At 40.6% G+C, this 26,525-nt stretch overlaps 2 protein-coding genes across 2 annotated transcripts; both read left to right on the top strand.

Moving 5' to 3' along the window:
• Nucleotides 1-12,555, top strand: ppp1r14aa (protein phosphatase 1, regulatory (inhibitor) subunit 14Aa). The gene is made up of 4 exons (XM_034151683.1): nt 1-233; nt 4,458-4,538; nt 4,928-4,960; nt 11,985-12,555. Exons 1-4 carry the CDS (start codon nt 33-35, stop codon nt 12,120-12,122), a joined length of 453 nt encoding a protein of 150 aa, XP_034007574.1. The 5' UTR covers nt 1-32; the 3' UTR covers nt 12,123-12,555.
• Nucleotides 12,556-14,389: 1,834 nt separating this feature from the next.
• exoc3l2a (exocyst complex component 3-like 2a) lies at nt 14,390-26,197 on the top strand. The gene is given in 16 exon segments (XM_034152584.1): nt 14,390-14,493; nt 16,855-17,433; nt 18,788-19,005; nt 19,475-19,962; nt 19,964-20,226; nt 20,325-20,439; nt 20,522-20,573; nt 20,576-20,631; nt 20,730-20,830; nt 21,125-21,235; nt 21,330-21,465; nt 22,131-22,253; nt 22,352-22,427; nt 22,430-22,506; nt 23,517-23,638; nt 25,325-26,197. Coding segments are annotated over 15 exon segments (2,565 nt in total). The 5' UTR covers nt 14,390-14,493; nt 16,855-17,104; the 3' UTR covers nt 25,623-26,197.
• Nucleotides 26,198-26,525: the final 328 nt, after the last annotated feature.

Raw genomic sequence — 26,525 nt, 5'->3', positions numbered from 1 at the left:
AAGGGAACCAGTCACACCAGCGCACAGCAGACATGGCAGCCGAGCGCGCCGGAGCGGCTCTCGAGGAAACGGACGAGGTACATTCATCAGATTTGGAGTTTCAGGAACACGGTGGTAACATCCAGAAGAGACATGCCCGGGTTACCGTGAAGTACAACCGAAAGGAGCTGCAGAGGCGGCTGGACGTGGAGAAGTGGATCGACGAGAGCCTGGAGCGGCTGTACGCGGGGCAGGTGGGTGGAGCAGCGACCTTAAATTCTAAAACAAATCTGTATTGTACAAAAAGCAGTGGTGGGACAAATGTCCAGCTACTTACTTTCTTGTCATGCAATTGGTTATTTGTCCTTTTTACCTTAAACTGATATTCCACTGGTTTGTAATGCAACATCTGAAAAGTAACTAAAGCTGTCAGACAGAGACAAGTACATCTGTTGGAGTAAAAGTACAATATGTATATGAGATGTAGTGAAGTATGAAGTAGCATTAAATGGAAATACTTAAGTAAAGTACAAGTTACTCAAATTGTACTTAAGTACAGTTCTTAAGCAAATGAACTTAGTTACTTTCCACCGCTAATAATAAGACAGTATCCTAATCAAACAAAATGTCATTAAAGATTATGTACAATTCTGAAGGTGTGACTCCATAGTTTAAGTATGGGAAATGAGGCAGGAAGCTTTCAATATAAAGTTATTATATTTCAATAATTTGGTATATTGAGATTACACAGTCCTGAGCTGCAGGCCTCCTGAGGGGATGATCATTAGGAGGAGAGGTGGCCCACCCTGGTTCTCCTTACAAGGCCAAGCATCCTGTGCTCCACAGCTGTCCCCTTCCCAGAGATATGTATATGTCTCTGGGCTTGCCTTACATGGTCACTGTGGAACTGAGAGAGAACATAATTTATGTGAAAAAGGATACGGAGCAGAGAAGGAGCTGTTGTTCAAATCCCAGGAGGACACCTCACATCTGGACTCTGAGGCGACTGACAGGGATTAAGGGTCTCTCAAGAGGACATTTTTGGACATGAAGTGCCTGTTTGTGCTGTTTAGCCAAGTATGTTAAATTATAGAACATATCGGCAGATCATCTCAATGATAAGGCATTTCTTTGAAGCAAAATGACCAAATAGGGCTCAATGGATTCAAGGAATTCACAGGCTTTAATTGTCTTATGCAGAAAAGCTATTTCGTTAGCAAGGAAAATCTTAAATTCCAAGCTCCTCCAACAATGCAACTTACTATATACTTAACATCAAAAGAAAAATACACACAATAGTGCAATAGACATGAAATTGCAGGAATAAGACGACATACATATAAAATAGAATAAGTTAATTTGACATATTATACAGTAGAATAAACATTCCAATAATATATAAATATGTGTTTTTTTGGAATGAATAGATGTAGAGAGTATCAGTGTAATTTAAACACAGAGAATGAAGCCTTCCAATCAATGGCATATTCACATGAACCTCACATCAAAACATAGATTTGATGCGGTATTAGAGGAGAAAATTGTCACTTTGGAAACTCTTATTTTCATTGTAATGGTTCATATCTGTTTTGTTAGTTAGTAGTATTCTCTAACTACTCTAGACAGGATTTATTTTGTTGAACACACACAAACAGAGGTGTGTTTTTCCAGTGAGATGGACCTGGATGTGGACGATGTGACCTGAATGTGATCTGTGGGGCTGTAGAGCAGAAGTCCTGTCTGTGTCAATGGGATTACACATTTCAGTGGTAGCCTATCTATGGGCAGATTGGACTGTCCCTTTCGCCCAGCTAAACTGGAACAACGACTGTTTGTTTAAACAGAACAAGCCACTCTCTCATTGCTAAGTGAACATTGTCCCCATTCAGAGCCTAAACATGCAAGTGATGGATATGCAATGTGTGCAGACGGACTCTAAAGTCTTCAGTTGCTCGACACATGGTTCCAGGATGCTAAATATTTCCTTCTGCTATTATCTCCACCAGTACCTGAGGGTTCCCTGGAATGAACTGTTTGTGTAAATGGACCTTGGCTCCTGCGTATATTTACAGTTGCACCAATATTTGTAGCCGTGGTATTTCTATGGCTGCAGGTCAGTCAGTTTGTTCTTAGGCCACCATGAGGTTCATTATGCAGTGCAGAGGGAAATAGCTTGTCAACGAATGAATGGATTGCCCTGACATTTGCTACAGTTATTCAATGTCTGTACGGATGATAAATGAACGTTCCCTTTGACCCATTGACTTTCCCTCTTGCAACACCAGATGGCCAGAGTTCATCTTAAATACATATTTCAACATTTAGGCTATTGATGGATTGAAAATTATTGTTTTTTTAGATATCAGTGGTTCTCAGAAAGTAAATTGTCCTCTGACTTTTCCTCTTGCGCCACCATGAGCTTAACCCTCTGGCATACTGTTGCCCTCAGGCAACACACCACTTTTTTCGACCTCACACTGGCCCTCTAAATATTTTAATTTTTTAAAATATATACAATGTCACCTGACATGCTGGTGTCCAATACAATGAGGGAATTATATGGGTGTGGCATTTTGTCTGGGGGTGGAGCAGTCCTTTCTGCAAGCAAAGCTGCAGGGGACTCAGTGCCACCACTTGGTAAGATACATTTCACCTTTTAACATATTAGAAATGTACACAACTTAAAATAACGATCAGGCTGTTAGGGCTATTCCGTCTGACAGTGAAGGTCAAGATAGGGTTAGGCACACAGACACACACACATATACACACACACACACGTACAGGGCCCCTATTTCTTCTGAATTGTAGAAATCCCTGGTGTTTCAATACCCTCGTAGCACATTGTTGCCCTGAGGCAACAAACCTACCCCTGGTTGAGGGGTGTGGGGGGTCACATTTTAAAATTGATATAATATCAAGGACCCCTAAGCTCCTAAAACACATGGTGAAACATTTTTTCCAAAATAAAAAGTCATGCCATAGAGCAGGGGTGGGGAACCTTTTTCCTCTCAAGGGCCATTTTACTGTCATATAGTATTTTATACCTGTTTTTCATTTATTCTCTTATTTTTTTACAACTATAATGATCATATACAGATGTGCCTTTACCATGGTTGTAGAAAAAGCTTCTTATATTCGTTAGCATAGCTAGCTAACCAGATGCTAATAACAACAAAGTTATTGACTGTATGATCAGTATGTCAGATGAACAGATCGCCACTGGGCTTACAACTAAAGACACAGCCAGTTTTTGCGGCATGTGTACGGCTCCTTATGGGTACTGCAATTTTTGAAGTGCCGGAGCGACGTTCTGGTGCTCTCCGTCAGCACTACACCCCTGTCAGATGAGACATATACCACGTGATGACACGTTAGGCTCGTGTTGTGTTCAAGGTCCCTGACCTTGGCCAGGAAAAACAGGCACTTGCTTTTTTAATTCTTTTGTGGTCCATTTTTTTTACCTCCAGGGCCGTACCAAATGGTCTCGCGGGCCGGAGGTTCCCCACCCCTGCCATAGAGGGTTAACATTTTTTCTATTTTTATTAAAGTATCTCAACAATTATTTCTGTGAAATTTGGTACAGACATTCATGATTTTGGCAATTGCGATAACTGTGATCCCCAGACCTACTTATGACCTGATACCTGATGGCAATCCTATCAGCCTTAGCTGTACTTTGTGTTAAATGCTATCTAGCAAACGTTAGCATGCTAACATGCTAAACTATCTGCAGTCTCGCAGACCCACTTATCTACAGATACTGAGATATTTTCCTAATTCTAACACTAGCTGTGTGTCCGCACAAAGACCTAGACCGTTAGATCATAATATCTGCTTAACATCAGCAGGCTAGCATTGTTAGCATGTTGACAGCTTAGTGAAGCCTTACAGAGCCACGAGCATGGCTTTTCACTTTAACAGTGTATCAAAATTAATTATGCTTAAAGGTTGCTTATTATACTCTTTTTCAACAATATATTATAGGTCTTAATTATGTACAAAACAAGTCTCTGAAGAGTTTGGCTGAAATACCAAACAGATCATGCATTGTAGCATCTAACATGCCATAAACCCCTCTGTTTCAGCAATGTTTCAAAAGTGCTGATTCTGTGTATTTAGCTTTAATGCTAATGAACTGCTGCTGGCCACGCCCCTCTGAAAAGTGATTGGTTTGAAAAAAAACAAAGGTACTCTAGGAGGAGATTCAGGTAATAAGGTGGGGGGGTTACCTTGGTTGGTTATTAGCTAATGGTTGCACAACCCAGAAAAACCTTGTGACATCACAAAGTGGCCAAAATCTGATCAGCTCATTTTTAGAGAGGTTTTATATAGATGGATCAAGACAAAAAGAGAGCGAACCTTTTTCATCATCATCATCATCATCATCATCATCAAAGTTTATTTATATGGTTCAGTATGATACTTTATTATAATGTTTACGATAATTAAGAGTCTGTACGGGTTTGTTTTATCAGGAAGGTGACATGCCAGAGGAGGTGAACATTGACGACCTGATTGGCCTGCCTAACGATGATGAGCGAGTCAAAAAGTTACAGGTAACATGACCTGTGTGTGAGAAACTGTTGAAGGTGCTGGTTATGAAACAGGAGGAGGGTTTACAGTGGAGAATATTTAATAGTGCAGTGTTAAATAATGGTTTAAATTCACCTCATGCTCATGAATGAAGTCTTTCTGCACCAAGATGAAGATATTTTGTGAAGAGAACCAACATTAACACACACATATTCACAATAACCCTTACACATCATTGCTATTTTATGATTTTATGATTTTCTTTTTAATCTTAATTACTTGGACTATTCTGTTCAACAATTCACTCATATACATATGTTATAGTTGATACTGTAACAGTGATTGATATTGTTAGGTCTTAAAATTACTATGTGTCTGGTTTGTTAAAACATTATCCCTCTTTCTTTGACAGGAGCTCCTTCGAACGTGCAACAACAACACAGAGGTATGTTTAACTTGGATGTTTTTAGATTTGTCATTATTATGCATATACATTATATGCAAATGTACAGTTTAAGTGTCTGTGTACAAATACACACACTGGTCACATGGACCTAAAGCGAAGCTGCAGCTTCTGACACCTCGTCCCATAGTTTCTCCACATGCTTTAACAATGGCTTTCTGTGCTCTCTTGCCTTTTTCTGTTCATTTAAAACTGAAACAATGAGTCTTTCTGGACTCAGGCGTTGGCCTCGCTGTGGCCTGGTCTGAGATGCAAACGCTGGCAAAAGAGCAGGGAGGGTCAGTGTAGCTGCTGCTTTCTAACTCACACGCTGCTGGGGAGCATTGTTAAGAGAAGTCCATATTTTTTTAAGTCTTAAAACAACATGTATGTGTGTACACTAAAATAATTATAGTATTATATTATTAATAATAAGTTTAAACTGGACATATAAAGATCCCCTTCTTATATGCCTCAGATGGTAATGATTGCGAAACTCAAAGTCCTTGCTCTGTGTAAAGATTTATCCCAAAGTGTATCTGAAGTCAATATGTGACTTCAACAGTCTGAGTTTTTCAAATTAAGTGGGCATCTTTCAAAGTAAATCTTATAAAACAGGTTCTGTGTTCCCATGCAGTGGATGAAGAAAAAGTATGTAAATGTTGTAACCTTATTTCAACATCAGATGAATGGCAGAATTTGCCTCTCAACACTTTATTTGAAAAGGTTTTAAAGGGAATCTCTTGATAAGTAGTATGAAAAGAAGAAAAATATTTATTTTTATTTGAGCGCTGATTAATATCTAAAACAAATGAATCTACAGTCTAACAAATGTTTACAGTCAGTATCAAGATAACTTTTGCAGCTGTACCTGTGTTGTTGCCATAACACAGCATGTCACTGTGATTCCTATCAGGCTAAAGACGCTCATACTCAGTATTTTACAAAGTAAGCAGTAGAAGAGGTCACCCAAAGTTGATGCTCAAATAAGTCAAATCAAAATCAAATCAAGTTTTATTTATATAGCACATTTATAAACGATTTTTGGTCGAGCCAAAGTGCTGTACAAATAGTAAAAATACCCTACAGTAAAGACATTTTACAGCAAATACAACAGCACAGTTAGTTCAGAATATCAGTATGAGAAAAAACGACACCCTCTGTCCTTAGACCCTCACATCGTACAAGGAAAAACTTCCGGAGAAAAACCCACAGTTTAAAGGGAAAAAATGGGAGAAACCTCGGGGAGAGCAACAGAGGAGGGATCCCTCTCCCAGGACGGACAGACGTGCAATAGATGCTGTCTGTAAATCAAAGAGATAATACGTCTTACAGCGTAGGTAGGTAGACCGAATGATAGGAAATGCATGTGTCTATAATAAGAAGATGAATCCACGAAGATGTCAACAACAATCCTGTGGGAGCCATCAGGGAAGCAGCATGACGAGACCCAGGCAGGACCGCAGAGACATGAGGATGTTTTAAAGCTGCAGGATGTAACTGTAGGTATGCATATTAAGGGTACAAAGCGTAAACCTGATAAAGATTGTACAGTATGCATAGAGGGAAAGTTTACCCAAACGAGAAACAGAGATCCGACCGATAAAGCAAACACACCACTTGAGTTGGTGAACACTGATCTAGCTGGTCCAGTTAATAACGAGTCCATAAATGGCTTCAGGTATATGCAGTCATTTACAGATGTGTGTACAGGGGCAGTGTTTGTTTATTTCCTGAAAGCGAAGAGTGACGCAGTTCAAGCCACTGAGAAGTATCTGGCAGATGTAGCTCCCTATGGGACTGTGAAATGCATTAGATCAGATAACGGGACTGAGTTCACTAGTAAGGAGTTTCAGACACTATTGAGAAAGAACAAGATCAGACATGAGACGTCTTGTCCTTATTCCCCACATCAAAACTGGACAGCAGAAAGAGAAGGGCGCACTCTTTTTGAAATGGCCAGGTGTATGTTTATTGACACTGATCTACCTAAAAACCTTTGGCACTATGCCATTCAGGAAGCAGCCCATACCAGAAACCGGTGTTTTAATAAGCACACGGGCACTACGCCATATTCAGCACTGACAGGGAAGAAGTGTAACTTAGCTAGGATGCATACGTTTGGAGCAGTGTGTTATGCGTACCAGCAGGATAGGGGGAAATTAGATACTAGGTGTGAGAAAGGACGTTTTGTAGGGCATGACTAGGGAAGCCCCGCCTATCTAGTTTACTACCCCGACAAAGAGAAGGTGCAGAAGCACAGACTAGTAAAGTTTATCACCAGCACAACTTGTGATAGTGAGACTCAGACACAGAGGCTAGAACAGGATTCGGAGGAAGACTGTGAAGAGGGAGTAAAGGCCCCACAGCCTAGTGTACTGAGCACAGATGTACAGACTAACGGTCCACAGTCAGCACCAGAGGATGATGGCGAACAGCACCCTAGGGTGGCGTCACATGCCTCAGACAGTGGGAGATATCCCAGTAGGGAGCGAAAACCCCCAGAGTACTTGAAAGATTATACTCAGGAAGATAGTGATGAAGATGATAAAACACTCACTAGTGTAGATTATTGTTACAGGGCAGTTTGCGGTGTGCGGAGAAAAGCTAGTGTGTAAGCTAGAGAAGTCAATTTACGGCCTGAAGCAGTCAGGGCGAAATTGAAATACGATGTTGCATGACCGGAAGCTGTGGGGTTCATAAAAACATGTTCTTACTCAATATCAAGCCACGATTATTGTTTTTATTTTAAATCGTATAATGTCGGACTTTTTTTGCCGTCCGCGAGGAAAAGAAATGGGGCTCAGAGCCTCAAAATACTGAAATCTGTATTTTTTAAATCTTTTTTTCCTTGTAATTTGTTATTCTTTTCTAAATAACACACTGTTATTTACTCAACAATAACACACAATTATCCATGTTTTTATTTATTTGTTTAATTCCATAATCTCTGGCTTTTTTGGCGTCCGTCAGGAACTGAATTTCAAAATAAAAATAACCGGAAACAGACGTAGGCCTATATGGGACATTTCGAGCATCATTGCGATACACAGCCACTGAACTGATTACCCAAGATCCTCAGCTATGGTTTAAGTTTGGTGATTGGATGTTTTAGCCGCAATGCGCGTTGGGATATGGTGTTAATGCGATATGAAATCCGAAAAACATTTCGGAGTTTAGGATGGCCAAAGACACTACACTACCCATAATCCCTAGCTATCGTTAGGGACTACAGTCCCCGTGATTAATCTTCAAGATCTGGGATTGGATGTTGGAGTGGCAGTGCGCCAAGGTTACGCCGAGCGTCAAACAGCTCTTTGAAATGGAACGAAACCACGGCAGACTATCCAAAACTGGATTCGAACGGGACCAGCAGATTCTGATTAATGATGTGAAATATAAACAACCCTTAAATCAGACTTTAGTTACACCTGAGTACAATTCAGGGAAGGTGATTGTCAAGTGCCAACAATCAGGCGAGATATTTGATAGTTTGATAGCTTGAGAAGACTAAACATTTATCTGCAGATCCCTATAAAGTATATTCATTACTCGTTATTCTCTACTAATAGTTAATTAAAGACTGTATATAATGGCTATATGACAGGATTGTAAGACACGGTTCGGCTATAAATATATCAGCAATTAAACAACATCTTCAATTTCTCTTCACACAATACGTCTCCTTGCAGTATCAACACTAATTCGGCTGACTTTTATATTTGATCCACGTCACGTATTCAGTTTTGGCGGCAGTTCTTCCTGTTTGTCTAGAAGTCTTCTCATCAGGGCTCTATAAATACAGAACTACGGCAGATGTGTAATATTTAATGCAGCCGAACCGTGTCTTACAATGCCGTTATGTGATGACTTTCAAAGAGAAAAGCAAGCACATTCGGAATAAAGTATTATTTTCTTTTTTTTAAAATGTTTTTCGGATTTCATATCGCATTAACACCATATCCCAACGTGCATTGTGGTTAAACAATCCAATCACCGAGCTTAAACCATAGCTGAGGATCTTGGGTAATCAGTTCAGTGGCTGTGTATCTGTTTCCGGTTATTTTATTTTGAAATTCAGTTCCTGACGGACGCCAAAAAAGCCAGAGATTATGGAATTAAACAAATAAATAAAAACAAGGATAATTGTGTGTTATTGTTGAGTAAATAACAGTGTGTTATTTAGAAAAGAATAACAAATTAGAAGGAAAAAAAGATTTTAAAAAATACAGATTTCAGTATTTTGAGGCTCTGAGCTCCATTTATTTTCCTCACTGACGGCAAAAAAAGTCCGACATTATACGATTTAAAATTAAAAACAATAATCGTGGCTTGATATTGAGTAAGAACCATAGACTGTATATATAAAGAACATGTTTTTATGAACCACACAGCTTCCGGTCTTCCAAGACCCGACCGGACAAAAAGACGTGTTGCAGGCACGAAACATACTACCAATAGAAATACATTGCTTTTAAAATCGTTCTGTGTGACACGAAAAAAAGGTGAAAATCGTGTTGGTGAACACGAATCAATAGATTAAATGTCGTGACTATAACACGAAATGCCGTGAGACTGGGTTGGCTATTCAGTTCACTTTCTCCTACTTTCTGTACCCGGTTTCCTGTTTAACCTTCAGTACACATTTTACAAAAATATAAATGTGCAAATATGAAACATACAGGTCAATATCACCTTGCTATTGGTAGCTGAACTGTCAATACCCCAAAACATATTCTTAGATAGAAATACCTAATTTGAGTTATTTAGACACAATTAACACTTATAGTTTCATGTCTTGTAAACAAGTGTTATTATGGGAGAATTACTATTCTTGTGGTACTACTGCCTTATTAGGCCCATATTGAGCAGAGCATATTAAGACCTAAACTCATGTACAACAACTTCCTTACTTGCAATAAATAAGCACTAATTAGAGGGTTATTGAGGAAAAACTCTCAACTAATGGCTTATTACTTGTAGAATATGGTCATGTAGAATAAGGCATTAATAAGTGTTTTATAATGACTAATAAAGAGCCAATATACTGCTAATATACATGTTAATTAACAACTAGTTGATGGTTAATTTGTGTACCTTAATATAAAGTGTTACCGTGTTTTTTTCTGGCATGTCACAGATCACATTCTGGTAACTTATTTTTCTGTGATTTATTTTGTCAGTTTTGAGAAATGATCATCACATTTACGTCACAACACAGAACACAGATGGAACTGTTTCTCAGCCTTCAGTTACAGTCCTGGGACCTCGCTGCTCTCCAAGGGCTTTTTCTATCTATGGGCATTAAAACATCTCAAATATTCAACAAAAAGGGATGGAAAAGGACAAAAAACTAAATTGATTGACACTACTAATGATACTAATTGCTGTTTTATATATATATATTTGACATTGATGCATGAATACTTATCCTTTCAAATGTCTTTACTGTAATGGTGGTTTCCTTAATGTTGCAATTGTCCACTGGTAGTCAAGTAACCTTACCCTAAAAATCCCCTGTCACTCCTTGGTAACAGTATGTTGTTGTTTGTTTGTTTTTGTTTTTTTCACCAACGCTATTTATTAATTTCTAAAATAAATCTTTCATGCTCTGAGTAGCTTAAATTCATAATGTATGTACTGACCATAATATGTTGGTTCTATACCATAGATGTAAAACTGTTTAATGTGTTTTGAGACAGGCTCAGATCTTACACATCCTATTTGTTATGCTCACAGAGCACAGTATATCACCATGTGTATGTGGCAATCAGCAATGTTTTAATTGAAGCTAGTGCTGAGGAAGGGAATAAGCAGATGTGTTTAGTTTAGCAGTATTAAATGTAGCAGAGAAACAGGCCCTTATTTATCTTGTCCTACTGCCTTGTCCTGGATACAAATAGGTTAAATTATACAGAAAGGAAGGAATCATTAGCCATTACTGCTAAATGTTAAAGGAACAGGTTTCATTTTTTTCTAGAAATACCATAAAAAGACCAAAACCAACAAAGTAATAGTCTCTCACTGCTTTTAGCTTCCCCAACCTGTCTGTGCCTCTAAAAAGGGCTTATTAATAAATAATCATAACCTATTAAGGTTGGGTATTGACATGTTTTTAAATGTTAGAGAAAGAGAGGGATAGATCTGGTTCACTAGTCAAAATAAAACATAAACAGTGTTTCTGTGTTCATGGAAACTAAGGTACCACAGTGGGTCTCTCTTCTAACAGAAGAACGAGATTTTGATGTATACACTTACTGTGTATACACATACATGCCTAGTTGGTTTTAATCAAAATTGCTTACAATGATAAAACATATAAAATATTGCTAGACTTCTCCTTTAATGTGCACATGCTAAATGTCAAGCTTAAAGAGGACATATTCTGCTCATTTCCAGATGAATATCTGTATTTAGTGTCTCTGTGACATGTCTCCATGTTCAAAAAGCTCTTTATTTTTCTCACACTGCCTGTGCTGCAGCACCTCTTTTCACCCTCTGTCTGAAACCAGAGCCCAGTCTGCTCTGATTGGTTAGCTAGCATGCTCTCTTGTGATTGGTCAACTGCTAAGAGATGTCCCGCCCCTTAGCCTCACCACGTATGATGTCTTGGAGCACGAGCCAAAATAAGCGCAAGTGTTTGTGATGTCATTATGTTCTGTAAGTAAACAGAGGAGTCCAATGGAGGCGTTTCAGGCAGGGAGGGGAGAGAAACTCCTTCTGGAGGGAACTTTGGGAATTTAGCCTTTGCAGAACATTCACATGCACACAACCCTATATACTGTAACACACTACAGGAAAGGGAAAACCCCCAAAATACAACAGGGCCCCTTTAACATGGATACTGGATCATCTGGGATCATGAATCATATTGAATATACTTGACTTTACATTAGTGACAGCAGACATAATACTTATGAACAAATAACATATAGGGGTCGTGTTGACACATTTAAAAGACCCATTGGAACTCTTTAATTGTAGAAAATGAATCCCTCTCTACTTCCTGTGACGCTGTTCCCCTCAGGCCTTCATCAGGGATTTGGTGGTGAAGCTGGAGGGAGTTCACAAGCAGGAGGAGCTGCAGAGCAAAGGCATCGAGCATCCCATCATCAGCCACAGCCACTACCGCCACGAGCCCTACCACTTCAACAACCACCACTAACCCCACTTTATTTGCAGCACTATAAGCTGTAGCTCTCAAGTTTTCTCGACTGGAACACACTATTTTATCTTGCTCTTATTGATATTACCCTCCTGTCCCCAAGTTAGATGCAACAGTTCTGCACTAACTGATCAAGTCACTGAAGGAAAACAACAACAATATCATGTTTAACACTTTAGACACATATGACCAATTAACATTAGTTAGATTATGATGTCATGAATGTTACAGTATTTATTGTCATGTTCACAGTACATGAAGATGGATCCAAGTGTGACACTGGAAGTAATCCTGTTGCATTGCTGACACACTGTTGCTTTTTAATCATCCATCCCTTCTGTTTTTGAGACAGTGTTACTACTATTTAAGTTGCAAAGTGACACTAGTCCTTTCAATTGCAGGAATTCTAAATAAAAATGTTTTTCTCTGTCGGTTCATGTTTCATGTAACAAATGGTGTGTTCCCCAGGTCAGGAAGCACTGACAATGTGGATTACCTGAACAGTTTACAAAGGACACTGATTACCTGATTATTATTATAATTATCTACATTTCTGCTGAACGTTTTTTAAGGTTCAATTGAATAGATTTATACTGTTTTGTATCCTAAAACAGAGTGGGAACCGGGTCACTAGCTTATCTCTTTTTAATGTGTCACAGTATAGTCACACTAATGATGCAGCATGGCCAAGACTTAGTGTCCAATGCATGTGCACAATTTGAGCAGGAGGGTAAAAGTAACACGAGTCAATACATGCAGACAAATTGAGTACATGGCAATTGCAAGGGGAAGAAATATAACACAAAAATAAATGCCAAATTCTTTACAGCCCACACTCCACCCTTCCCACACCAGAATGACCAAAGCAGGCTATTACATGAAACACCTGGGCCTGTATGTATAAAGATAAGGTTATTTAGAACACTCTCTAAACTTACAGGTGAACAAATCTATTAAATTGTGTAATTGAGAAGCTGTGTAAAGAAACTCAAATCAACCTTTAAGCAAATTCTAAGTTTTATATTTCTGCTGACCGCAGGAACTCATACCGCCCACATACAGTGAATCAGCCCATGAAAGACCTTCAAACATCAGTCATCACAGCTTCATACACACTGAACCTCTCATCAGATACACACCATACAACCACAACCACAGCATTCCTGTTTGATTCCAGCTGGATACTGATCTCTGCCGCAATACCATAAATAATCAATAAATACTCCTTTACAAAAGAAACATTTAAAAAAGCTTAATATCCCATTACACATTTATCTCAGGGTGGGTTCAAGTTTGTCCAGCGAACACCTTCTGTTCTGACTCTACTACTACTACTACTACTTTGGGGAGGAGGGATCCCTCTCCCAGGAAGGACATGCAATAGATACAAATTATAACATAAGCAATCAAATAAAAAAAAATGATAATGTGAACAATATACTGTAAACAAAGATGGATCCAGGTGAATGTCAACCATATTCCAGGTGCCGCCACTAGGTGGCATGTGGGGGCCACAGAGTTCAGCTGTGTTTGGGAACTGTTCACCAGAGCAGTTCTTACCTTGTTGATTTGTTTCTTTGCTTGGTTATTTTTTTAAATTGCACAATACAGCGCTGAGCCATTAGCACAGACGCACACACTCCTCTCGTAAATCCCTCAGCTTTAAGGTTCTGTTCTTTGTGTCACATAAGAGCTCTGCCATTCCTTTAGTGACCTTGAAGCTCTGCAGTAAAGCAAAGACAATATAGCGACCGCACCAGTGTTGATGGGCATTTTAACTGGGATTAGTCCACTAAAGGTCTTCCGCTGAGGAAGATGACGGGCTGATGGCGTACCAACGGGATTAAAACTCAAGGCCGTGGACACTGAATCATCCTCATAGTTCCTTTTCTTCCTCTAACAGAAATCACACACACACACACACACACACACACACACATACTTAAACACACACACATTAACAGACAGACAGACAGGGTGTGTAGAGCTAATAAAAACTTTTAAACACTGCAAGGGAATGCTCTGTATCCTAAACTGCACCGTTAATGCAATTAGCCTAATTAGAAGGGTCCCCAGGGTGCAGGACGTGGGGGTAAGGGGGGGGGGGGTTGGAGGGTCGGTGGCACAGGAGGGGGAGAAAGGACAGGACGGGCCTTTCCTCAGGAAAACATATCACCTTCCACCACAATAGAGGCCGTCAGGAAACCACAGGCAGCCACATTGCTCTCTTGAGTCACAGAGTACTCTCAGACACGCTCTCACACTCATCAGTCACACACACACATCCACAGCGTCCACAGCCTGGCAGCCCGCTCCGCCAGCACACTCCAGGATGACATTGTACTGAAACACTGCAAGGCAATCTCATCAGGTAAGTGTCACACTCAGTGTTTCAGTTTGGATTGTGATGCTTTTATTTTCATCTGGGCTCATGGAGATAACAGGTTTTGCTCATTCACTCAGTTACCATTAATTATGAATGTCAATGTTCAATATTATAATGTTTCTCTGTAGAAATGATTGCGTTGGACATTTTCAGTCTATTTGTCCTTACAGAAATTGGTGCCTTGACTTGTTGTGTTCTTGGAATAGGTTTGAAATAGTACTTGGCATTGATAGAAATAGGAAAACATGGTGTAAGTGTTGGTCTTATAACTGAAAATAATCTCACTTGCACTTACGTTATAGGGTGGAAACTCACTGGTTAGACTTTAGATTACTAAGTGTGTGAATATAATGAGAGCTGAATTGTTTGAATTGTTCTATAATGACGAAGAGGCCCTCATAATGTCTGCTTTCTTCATGTCACCTTTTGTTCTCTCAAGGAACTGTTTTGCTTGAAAAGGGTTGTAAACCTTTTTACAACCATCGAGTGTTTCCCTGTCCTCCACCATTCAGATATCTGATGAGCAGTAGAGAAGATGAGTTACCTTTGTACAGCAATGAGAGGACGTCTAGATGATGCTGATGTTCAGTTTTAAAGAGTTTGCTCCCAGGTTCTATATTAACAGAGACAAATACACAGAGATGATCACTAATCCTGAAAGATGTGGACATGGGACACTCAGAGGTCTGAGGTCTGTTTCATGGCAGTCATTTTGAGGAAGATCAGCTTTTATCAAAATAACAATTCCATGTCTTCTAGTTGTCATGGATACATTTATATCTCTCCACATGGTGACCTAAACATTCAAATGCTAAGACGTTTTTAGTTTGTTGCTATACCCTAATTGAGAGAGAAATACAGCACATTTAATTCCCCACACCCTAAGATTATTTCTAAATTGATGAGTTGAGGCGTAATCATAATACTTTTTTATTATTAGTAACACTTTATTCATCGTTATTTTTTGAATAACATCTAGTGTTTCAAATGCTTTATATCAAGTGTTTCGGAGATTTTGTGACTACTAAGCTCTCTAATGTCAAACACCAATTTAAATGATAGCTTCATTTGCTTCTTACATGCGCACTTACTATAAATTGAAACTGGATGTAATCCTCCTCCTTGTGTTGAGAAGAGATTAAAGCTAACACCAGACTTGCGTCTGACACTCATCCAAAGCTACAGTGTAGCTTGTAGCTTGTAAAACAAGTCTGTCTTCTTTGAACAGTGTTTGCTTAAACATGGAGATTAATAGTGAAATGATCACTTGGTTTGTCTAACTCAGATTTATGTTAGCTTTGGTTGGAATTATGCAAATAATGGTAACTCAGGATTTAGAAAACCAAATACGTTTTAAGTACATAAAGACTTTGTAGCAGACCAATTCTGATATAATTTATAATAATCATTATATGTTGAGCAGGGTGGTATAGCAGGTACGACTGAGATTCAATATTTAACATTCCAACAAGGAATATTTTGGCATCATCTGACTGGTTTCACCTTCTTTTGTGATTATTTGACCCCAAAAGTCTCTTGAGATGCATATAATTGTGTTTGTTTTGTGCTTAAGAGTGCTTTTTGAGTATTTGTTTTTATTAAAGTTGGGCTCATGTGATTTCTAAAATGGATTCACACATTCCTCCAATAAGCAGGAGAAAGACAAACATCATTAATTCTTATAATATGAACTATTATAATATTTATATAAGCTGTTGTTCAGCATGTGAACAGGCAGAAATATTTTGAATACATATTTCCTTATTGACTTAGTGAAGTGCCTTGCATAACCGTCATGTGAACGGATGTTTTTGCTTCCAACTATATATAAACCGTCTGATGGGTGGTGCACCAGCAGAAAAAGTTTTCCACAAGTTCAATTTCCTATGCACTGAGAGGATGGAGACATGTCTTCTGCACAGGGATTCAACAGGTATTTTGGAGGATATCCTGCTTATTAAAGCTCTGTGGTGTAAGTGTTGCCATGTGTCATGTTTGAAATGACCAAAAAGTCCCTAAAAGAGTCTGAGCAAGCATTATTTCTGAAGTTAATTTGATAAGCAGATGCTAATATACACTGAAAACGGAAACGTTGACTTTAATTAAATGTATTATGTCAACAGATTTCACACAACTCTATTAGGTTAATTGAAAGCAATAATATTAAGTTTGAATACAAAATATGAAATAGGGTTATATATGTTATTTTTCAACTAACCTAATGCAGTTATGTGAAATCTGTTGACATAATACATGTAATTAAAGTCACATTTCAGTTTTTCAGTGTAGTTGACCTTGTTAATAATGAACATTATGACTAAATCTGACGTTGTCCTTGTTTGGCAGTTTGGTAAACTCTCAAGTACAACCATGCCGATTCTGAAGAAGCTCCCGGGACGGTCCAAGAGCTCCCAGGAGTTCCCCCGAGCGAACGGGGAGCTGATCCTGCCCCGGCTGGACCTGGACCCTCCAGAACCTGAACGACCTGAAGGAGCTGAACGAGCTGAACGAGCTGAACGAGCTGAAGGACCTGAACAAGAACTTAAACCCCTTCGAGGACATTGACCTGAATGAGGATGAGAGGAAGGATGGTGACATGGGCCTCTTCATGGGGGAGGTCAGGGGGAACCTCCAGCTGAGGTCCACCCGCGATGGAGAAGAGGAGGAGAACGAGGTGAACGCAGAGAGGCACGGGGCGGGGAACCCTAAAGGGAAGCCCTTAAGGGGGACCCTGGAGCGGATCTGTGGAGTGTCGCCGCTTAAAACCCTGGGAAAACTGGGGAAGGGGCTGCGCATATCGGGACGCAATGTATGGGGGGGCAACTCTCCTCACTTCAGCCCTGGAAACTCAAACAGTCTCCCACCAGAGAGGGAGAAAAGGAAAGGACTGCGCAGGGGCTCTGAAGGAATTATGTCCCTGCTCCGGTGAGGAGGGGGAGGGGGGGACAAAAACATTTTAGCCGTTAGCTGTAGGTCAATGAATTGTAAAGAAGTTCTAATACAAAGAGAAAACATTTGCAGCTGTGGAGGATAATCTTTTGGAGTGCACACAGAATGAGTGAAAATCGTATAAGGTATTATTGTTATAAATAGTGTGTAAACACAAATAACCAAATTAGAATCAGAATCAGAAATCTGGTTTATTGCCAAGTAGGTTTACGCATGAATTTGCTTTAGTGTATAACGTTGCATACATAAACACAGCAAACAAATGAGGGTGTAAAAAAGAGTGAATATAGACTTTTAAAGAAATATATACAATTAACAAAAATGTATTTACATTTTTTTTTATAAATATATAAAGGAAATACAATTACAGAAAGTATGACAAATTACTTTAAAATACATTTGTGCAGTTTACCTGAGTTTAAAAAAGAGAACAGTGTGGTTTTAAATAGGAAGCATTGAACAGGAATGTACAACATATACAAAGGAATGTGCAAGGTTCACAGTATTTCTGATGATGTGTGTAAATGTAAGGCATAGTGTCTATGGGAGGGGTTGGGAATCCTTTTCAGTGGGGGTCCGGGGGCCTTGTTAATGAGGCCAGTTGCTGACAGGAAGAAACTGTTTTTGTAAGAGGGGAGCTGATTGAACAGTTTGGGAGCAGGCGTCCAAACTGATTTCTTAAGATTAAAAAGGAAAATGCATTTATGCAACATGTAAAAATGCATTTGTAATGCTTTTGTAAGTCTACAATCGATGGAGTAGAATAAAGATAAGAATAAAGGTTGTCTGCAAACAAAAGCAAAATCGTTTAAAAAACAAACTAATAATATCCTATAACATCAATGAAAGGTCATCAGAATCCAAATAAAGGAGTGATGTAACTATGATAGGAAAACTGCAAGACACATAAGCGAGTACAACAACAGTTTTTATAGTGTGTTGAATTAGCCTCAAAGTCCCAGAGGAGAGGGTGAGAGAAGGAACATCCCTTGTTACTCCCGTGGCCTGTTATAGAATAGAATATATAGTTATCTTATTTCCTGAGGAGTTATGTAATATGCATTACCTCTTTTGTTTTGACCCTGATATGTTGATTACTTGCTTACTCAAAGGGACTATTTTTAACCGAGGCATGCGCACGGTTTAACAGATGTGTGAATATGCTGCATTCCAAGCATACTGTGTAGAGTACAATACAAGCCTCAAGTCCCATAGATGCAGCTCTTTCCATACATTGCGATGTATGGAAGTAACCCTTTTATGTTAAGCATTCTTGTGTCTTTTCTGCTGCAGTCATTCATGTTGTTGGTTGCTGCTCTGCACTGTTCAGCTTCACAGGTCGACGTAAGGAAGAGCGCAGAGAAAGCCTGCCCTGCGGAAACCTGAGCACAGAGTGCGAGGCGGACGCTTCCAGGCAGCCCTCCTTCCTCAGGATGGTGAGTCTGGGCAAGCTGAAGAGGGAGTCCATGTCAGACAAGGCATCCCAAGAGGCTGATGAGGAAACAGATGAGGAGGAGCCGGTGGTGGTAACCAGAGAGCCCCTCTCAGGTAACAATCAAGGAAGCATCAGGTGTAAACACTCCAGGTCCTGATTGAACAAAAACACACCTTTTGTCAGGAGTCCCCATTACATTGGAGAACTTAGCTCTTCCTGGTTAAGCTTCAGCAGTACTTCCTCCAATCCTAGACAACTCTCTCGTGAGGCCGAGAGGTCCCCAGGTCCCTGAGTCACTGGGTTCAATCACCACCAGACTGTGAACCAGGAAATGACCACACTTCCTCCAACCCCAGGTTGCTTTAGATAGAAGTTCAACCAAGCTACTGTTCACAGACTCCACAGGGGACCTATAGGAATAGAAGAGTGTGCAGGATGAGCAACAAATAGCCCTGTTTGTCAGTCAGGCACACGCACACCACTCAATAAAGAAAAAAAACACATCCTTTCCCAGTTTGTTAGTTAACCCTTCATTTTGTGACAAATACAAATAGCTGTGTTTTCTCTTCTTGCTGCCCACAGTACTAGAGATCCTGCAGTTGGTCAACCACAGGGATCTTCTCCTGGCCGACACACACATTCAGGAGCTGGAGTGTGAGTGTGAGCTGCTGTCTCACCTTACAACCACACCTAGTTCCACCCCTACTTCAACTCTTTCTCGCAGCACCCCTCCTGGCATGAATACCTTACGGTCCTCATCCTTAGACGACTCCCTCAGCTCCAACGCAACACTGGACTCAGGCGTGCGGAAGGCTAAGGACGTGGAGCTCCTGTATGAGGCCCTGCAGAAAGAGATGTGGGACGTCGTGCGGGAGTCCCTCCGCCAGCCCAGTGCGGGTCCAAACCTGGGGCTGGTAGTGCTGGTGATCCAACAGGAGGAGCATGCCGATGCTACCTGGGCCCTGAGAGAGGCAACCAAGCCAGAGCAAGAAGGTCTCCAGATCCATTCCAGCCATCGTCCTCGGAAACTGAAGCTGAAGTGGAGGCAGGCTGTGATGGAGGCCGCAGACTGGAGCCCTGCCCCATGAGGTGGACACCCAGGCAGGTCAGCTCGCCTTATACCTGGAACGCCTGAGGACTCGCATGGTGGATGACCTGGACGCAGCGAGGAGGAATGCTGTGTCCATTTACCCAGAGGAGTTTGCTGCTTTCCAGGTGTATGTGGATAGCTACCATCGCGCCGTGGCCAAACGTCTTCGGAGCATCACCAGCGGACCGCTGCAGATCACCGATGTCTACTCTTTACTGGACTGGTTCTACAACATCTACAACAGGTAAGGCCGTGGACATCCATATGCAATAATGATGTATTCAAACTGTAACAAACCTGGAAACTGGACTGGTTTAGTAATGATTTCAAATGTTCTACCAGGGATGTGCTGGGAACCATCGGGACAAAGACACCCATCAACTACTCTCCACTGGAGCCCATTCTGCCCCAAGACACAGTGCAGAGGCTGGAGGAAGACTGCATCAGCATCGTCAGGGTAAGAATGTTCTCTCAACACAGCTGTGTATTTTTTTGTTGAAAATCTGGATTCACATTTATATTTGACTCTGTGATTTCAGGAGAAGGTGACAATAGAGTTGATTCAGGTTCTGGATGAGGAGGAGAGACGATGGCCCAAACTCTGCACATAGAGGAGTATCAGTCCCACCTGGCACGCTCAGTCATCCAGGTACAGGTCACATGTTGTTTTCACTGGGGATTTTAGTAAATGTCTTTTTAGCCTATAGGAAACAGCTGTTTCACCGCTAATGTATTTCACTATTCTAGAGGTTGAAGGTGGACTTGGACCGATCTACATCTGTGAACCAGTTTCTGGGGGCAAGAGTGGCTCGCTGCAGTCTCGTTGGTCTGGCTGACTTTCTCTACTAGTGAGTGTTATTATTATTATTACAAACGTGAAATAATTGCACTCAATTGCACATTTTTGTAATTTTAAATTTCAGGAATGTCAGGTTGAAAAAGAAAATGGTGTGATCTGCATTTACGAAAAATAATAGATTTGTTGTTCTTCATCTAATCAGGCCTTTATTTAATATGCTGGTATTTTTATTGATTTAAGGATGTCTTCAATCCTAAGCAGTGTTTTTGACAGGACAGGACAGGAGTGTCCATTTATTGATTGTTTTAGCATTCAGCATGTTTTTTTTTAAAACTCTGTCCAGTTTCCAGAGGAAGGTGGAGATGTTTCATGATACTCAGGCAGAATTCGGAGAACGAGGGGACGGATATGTGTCCAGAACCATATCTGTGGTCAACTGCTGCCCTCCTCTCAGGTAGACAAAATATTTTTTATTGAGCTAGAAATATACATTTGAGGATTTGTCTGCAGTCATTTTCTGAAGGTTTAGCTTCATGTCTCCTGTGTAGATCCTTAGTGGAGCGCTGCAGGCAGTGTGACCCACAGGGCAGCGAGGACACTGCACAGAGAGCCAACTCCTCCCTGGACCGCATCATCAACCAGTCAGTGAGGGTGCTGACAGAAAGGCTGTTCGAGAACATCAGGGTGAGTAAGACACAAGCTAATTCCAGGCTCATGGCCAGGAAATATGACAATGTACCAGTGGGATGACACATTTGAAAAAATCCCGTAAACGTATTTTATTGAAACAGAAAGTAATATGTGGGTTTCTCAATTTCAAACGATCCATGTCTGCTGTTTAGAACTGGAAAAAGTATTCAGATCACTAAATAAGTAAAAGTAGCAATCCTACAATGTAAAATGTACTAATGTCATACCAATTGAGTTATGTGCCTGCCGACTCCAACAGTTAGGGAAACCGAAAACATGTTTCATTCAAAATGAAGTAAAAATAAGTATTACATTATGCAGGATACACATTATGAAGCCTAAGGACCCCCGGCAGCATTAAATGTTCATTATTTGATTACAGTCACTGCAAAAGCCTGTAAGCAGCATTTAGTTGTTTATAGCTTGATTTAAGTAATGATTAATATCTTATATGATATTTTTTGTTTGTAAATCTCATTCTACAAAGTAACTACAGCCATTAGATAATTTTATTACATTCAAGTTTACTTTTTTGGTGATAATATAATATAAGAATTGTAATTGAGTCGAAGTAAATTACCTTTACATTGCACTTAACTTGAGTAAATGTACTGTGATGGTGTACGCTGTTAAACAGAACTTGTGTGTTGTTGTCTCAGCCTTTCCTGGAGAAACTGATAAAGAGGAAATGGCTGAATAACACGGAGGCCTTTGAGGCCATCGAAGCCAGCATCAAACAACACTTCAAGAAGTTCAGGAGGATGGACCCTCCACCTTACCAGGTAACATTTCTTTGATAAAATAATGAACAACTTGTGTTAAAAGGTTACATGTAACAGAAGGTGATAGTCAGTGATTTGTTTTTCTGAACGCCTGACAGACGCTGGTGGGAGAGGTGCACCGGCGGGTCGTGGTGGAGTATGTCCGCGCCATCATGAGGGGACGGATAATCTGCACATCCTCCAAATGAGAAAGAGGATGGCTTTCCGTCTGCAAGATGAAGCCAAACAGCTCAAAGGACTCTTTAAGGATCTGGTAAGTCTGGACTTCACTCAAAACATTACATTTATAAATTATTCAGACATTATCTTTAAAGTCGGATTTAACTCTTTAGTGTGGCAAAGTACAGTAAGGTTCTAGAAGGAGACCAAAACCCATTGCAACAAAACAGAGCTAATAATTGCTTCTCAGGAGATGCTGAGCATTGTATATCATTCCAATATGCTGATTCTCAAAAACACTGAGCAGAGCTGGCGCCGGGAGTGCAGAGTCTGTTGGTTGTAAATGGAGCCTGACCCCCTAACTTCCGAGGTCAGGAATACACTCAGACTGTTGATACAGGACTGAGCTCTGAAAATGGCTGCCGTCAGTGAGATGGAGATGGATGGAGCAGGCTTACGTTAGCACTCGTCAGAGGAGGGAAGAGGGTGTAAAACAACGAGACCTGACAGCGTGGCATTTGCCCCCTTTCTGTGAGCGAGTTCAAACAAGTGTCCGTCACCTCGGCTGACAACAGGAAGCTGCTGTGTTCAGAAGGAACTTCCTGTTCCTGTCAGCTGGCCAGCTTTGATGTGGCTCTGGGATGGCCTTGATGGCCTTTTTGCGCCGAGGAGCGGGATGAAGTGTCTGTGGAAACTAGAGGGGATGGGGGCGGGGGTTCATGCCTGTCTAAAAAAGACGTCGTTATTTTTAGTGCATGCCAAGCCAAAGAATTTATTTTTCCTGAGTGTTTGAAGAAAAACATGACCCAGAAAAACAGAGGTGGAGTTTTGTTTTTCACTCAGTAAATCACCTTAATGTTTGGCCTCTGGCCTTTAAAGGTATTCATCTGTGTTTCCCCTGAAGGGTTGATTGTTCACGGGTAGACATGCCTTATCTTTAAAATAAACTTTTTGATGAACAGCGTTTACGAATGCAGTATAGTTGACCACATTTCCAAACAGATTCCAATTTATTGATACATTTTAAGTTTCCTTATGGTAAGGAAAAAATCTGTTTCGCAAAAATAAAACAGTTGTCCTCTGCTTGTCTACACTCTGCTTCAGGAATCAAGTTCATCCTGGTTAGACAGCGTCCTCTGCCACCTTGCTGACATCATCCTCCTGGAGGACACTCCCTCCATCCAAATGGAAGTCGCTGTCCTAGTGAAAGAGTTTCCAGATATACGGTAAGGACTGTAACAAAGTGACAGTGTTGAAACAATTATTTTGCAACCAGGAAGCATCTATAAAAACAGATATTCTCTCTACTGTACCCCCGAAGGTCCTATTTTCTTTTATGCTTATTGCTGCATTTTCACAGTTCGCAGTTTTTGGCACTTAGCCAAAGCAAGGAAAAAGTCAGATTAGGTATGTTTTGTTTTTAGTTTTTTTTTGGCCACAAAGGATCAAAACAAGGAAAAGGAGCGTGGAAACATATCTAGCGTACATCAACGTTGCTATATTTGGAGACGAGAGTGGGTCTGTTTTGAGAATGGATGTGGCCGGGAGGCCTTTGGGAGTGAGGAGGCAGGGGGGCTGTTTGTGCACAGATTAAGGTTACCGTTGTCAACCTAATGCCGCGTGTGACGCATAACTCTCCACGGAGCAGACAGGAAGCTGCTGCCGAGTACTTCCTGTTCCTGCCACCCTGCAGGAGACAGACTGGTGCCACAAAGAGGGAGAGGTGTGGAAGAGGAGAGAAAAACATAGAAGTTCAGAGCGGACATGCTAACTCACTGCTTGACTCACCCCTTCTGTTTACTGTATGGCATCCCCTGCTGGTATTTTAGGAGATCAAAGACTGCCAGCCTCCATTCATGCACATGTGCGCATACACATGGGCATACAATTGAATCCTCTAAACAGAGATCCTACCTACGTATCCAAATATGTACTTAAATGCCAATAGATTTATCTTCAAAACAATTTACAATGCTTTATTTACTTAATGCTTTGCCTTCTAGTGCTAGGGCGCTTACACACTGCCTTAATATGTGTTGGTACTACTCCCTGTTAGAGCGTAAGTGCTATTACTTTGTTATGCCGTTGCCAGCTTTATCAACCTTTACTTGCCAAAGAACCCGTTTTTTGGCTTTTGAATTAACTGTTTTTAAAGGTCCCATGTCATGGCCATTTCCACTGATCATAATTCCATTGTTGAGGTCTACTAGAATAGATTTATATTGTGCAATTTTCCAAACTCACATTGGTTTCTCATACAGCATCTCTGTATAGTATGTGTATTCACTCTCTGTCCTAAACGGCTTGTTGGAGCTTCTGCCTAAAAAAACACTTATTCAGGCGAGACACTAACCATTTTTTATCATGTGATTAGTTTATCCAAAAAACGCATCTTCGAGAATGTACAGGTTGGAGCTGTTAGGAGCTGCTTGCTGTATCAGAGCAGGACTGGCGGCTATAAAAACAACGGTTTTTATATTACTCACTGCCGTAACATCAGACCAGGTCTGCACTGCAAGTCTAACCATAGGGTGTTCAATGAGAATTCTGCCACCCACTTACAGAATATGGAGGTCTGTAAAACCATTCCATCGCCACAGTCTAGCTGTAAATGTGTCTAAATAAAACTCATTTTAAACAATGCTGATAATGCTAAACTGGAAGAACGTACATGAAACCATTTGAACCGCAAGTGGGTAAAGGGGCGGGGGTACATGAGGTGAATAGATCAATTAGATGTTCTTGTACCAAGTGGTACCAAATGTTCTGTTACTTCCCAGAAACAGATTGCTATTACTAAAAGAGATGTGACTGTTGCTCAAACTGATGACAGCCTTTGGCAACACCAACAGACCCAATTTTCATTAACACCCGTCTACCCCCCTTCCTCCCTGTATCCTTCCTCCCTACAGGAAGAAGCACGTCTCCACCCTGCTGAATATCAGAGGGATGATGCGCCAGGCGGAGCGCCAGGAGATCCTCAACATTGTCAAAGACTTTGAATGCAGCAATGCCCTCATGTGCAGGGACCACGCCCTCTTTTCTGACATCCCACTCACCTCAGAGGTGCACTGCATCAGCCTGGGATTCCTCCGCCTTGCCATGACCGTCTCCAACTGGTTCTCAGAGCACCGCCCGAGGCGAATCCGCAAGGACAAGTGTCAGAAATGCAACACCTCAACCTGCCAAGAATATGGAAGACATAAATAAACTTCACAGAGAAGACTAGCTGTTGGTGTTTATGTTAGGAGAGCATTCACAGATATAATGTGAAAATAGTGATGAGATGTACATGCACCTTGACCAAAAACTGATTGTACCAAATATTGATACCAAAAACTTGACCTCAGGTACTGCTCGTACTGTACAGGCTCACTGACTTTCTCCATCTCCAGATGTGCATTTTTAATGGAAATGTGAAACTGACTGTACCATAATAATCACCATGGTTTCTAGTATTTTTATGTCGATCTACAGAAGTAAACAAAAGTGGATAGTCTATTAAAGATTCTCAAAATGTAACTTCTTTAGTCTTTCTTAGCCTTTTATTCCCCCAAATCATTGTAGAATCAACTGATAGCAGATGCAATAAAAGAGATCTAGGATGTTCTGCAGTTTAACATGTATTTACCCAACCATATACCCATTCTCTGGTATATAGCCCTAATGTATGTAAGGATGTAGTCGTGTATGGAAATGGAAATGTGTTGAACTCTCACTGTGAATGAAATGGATCTGTTGCTGGAAACATAATAAAAACCCATTGACTGGGTCGACTAAACAGATTCAAGAGCTCTGACGTTGTGTTCAAGTTTTTGTCTTCATAATGTGACAGTTTTGACAGCTCTTGGAATGAATATGGTACTATACAATGAATTGTATTTGTTTTGCCTACTTCTATCTTTAGGTGTTGTTGGCCCCTAAACATAGGGGAGTCAGACACGAAGTCTACAGTTATTTTAAACAATACATAAAAGGCACTTTGACAAACAGACGGGGTCCTGCGGGTCTGACGCAGAACTACATATATACACCCATACTTCATGCCTTCATTGTTTATCTTAAGGATACGGCAGCTTTGTTCAGTAAACACTGCGGCTGCTATATGACGCT

The sequence above is a fragment of the Trematomus bernacchii genome, unplaced genomic scaffold, assembly GCF_902827165.1.
Source record: "Trematomus bernacchii unplaced genomic scaffold, fTreBer1.1, whole genome shotgun sequence".
Lineage (NCBI taxonomy): Eukaryota > Metazoa > Chordata > Actinopteri > Perciformes > Nototheniidae > Trematomus > Trematomus bernacchii.
Note: the sequence above shows the minus strand (reverse complement) of the source record. Positions and strands in the feature narration are given on the sequence as shown.

Bases quoted from the DNA above. Each gene is read 5' to 3' on its own strand.
- ppp1r14aa (XM_034151683.1), top strand. From the start codon at position 33: ATGGCAGCCGAGCGCGCCGGAGCGGCTCTCGAGGAAACGGACGAGGTA. The intron at 4,539-4,927 runs GTAACATGACCT...TTTCTTTGACAG, and splicing joins AGCGAGTCAAAAAGTTACAG to GAGCTCCTTCGAACGTGCAA. The intron at 4,961-11,984 runs GTATGTTTAACT...TGTTCCCCTCAG, and splicing joins CGTGCAACAACAACACAGAG to GCCTTCATCAGGGATTTGGT.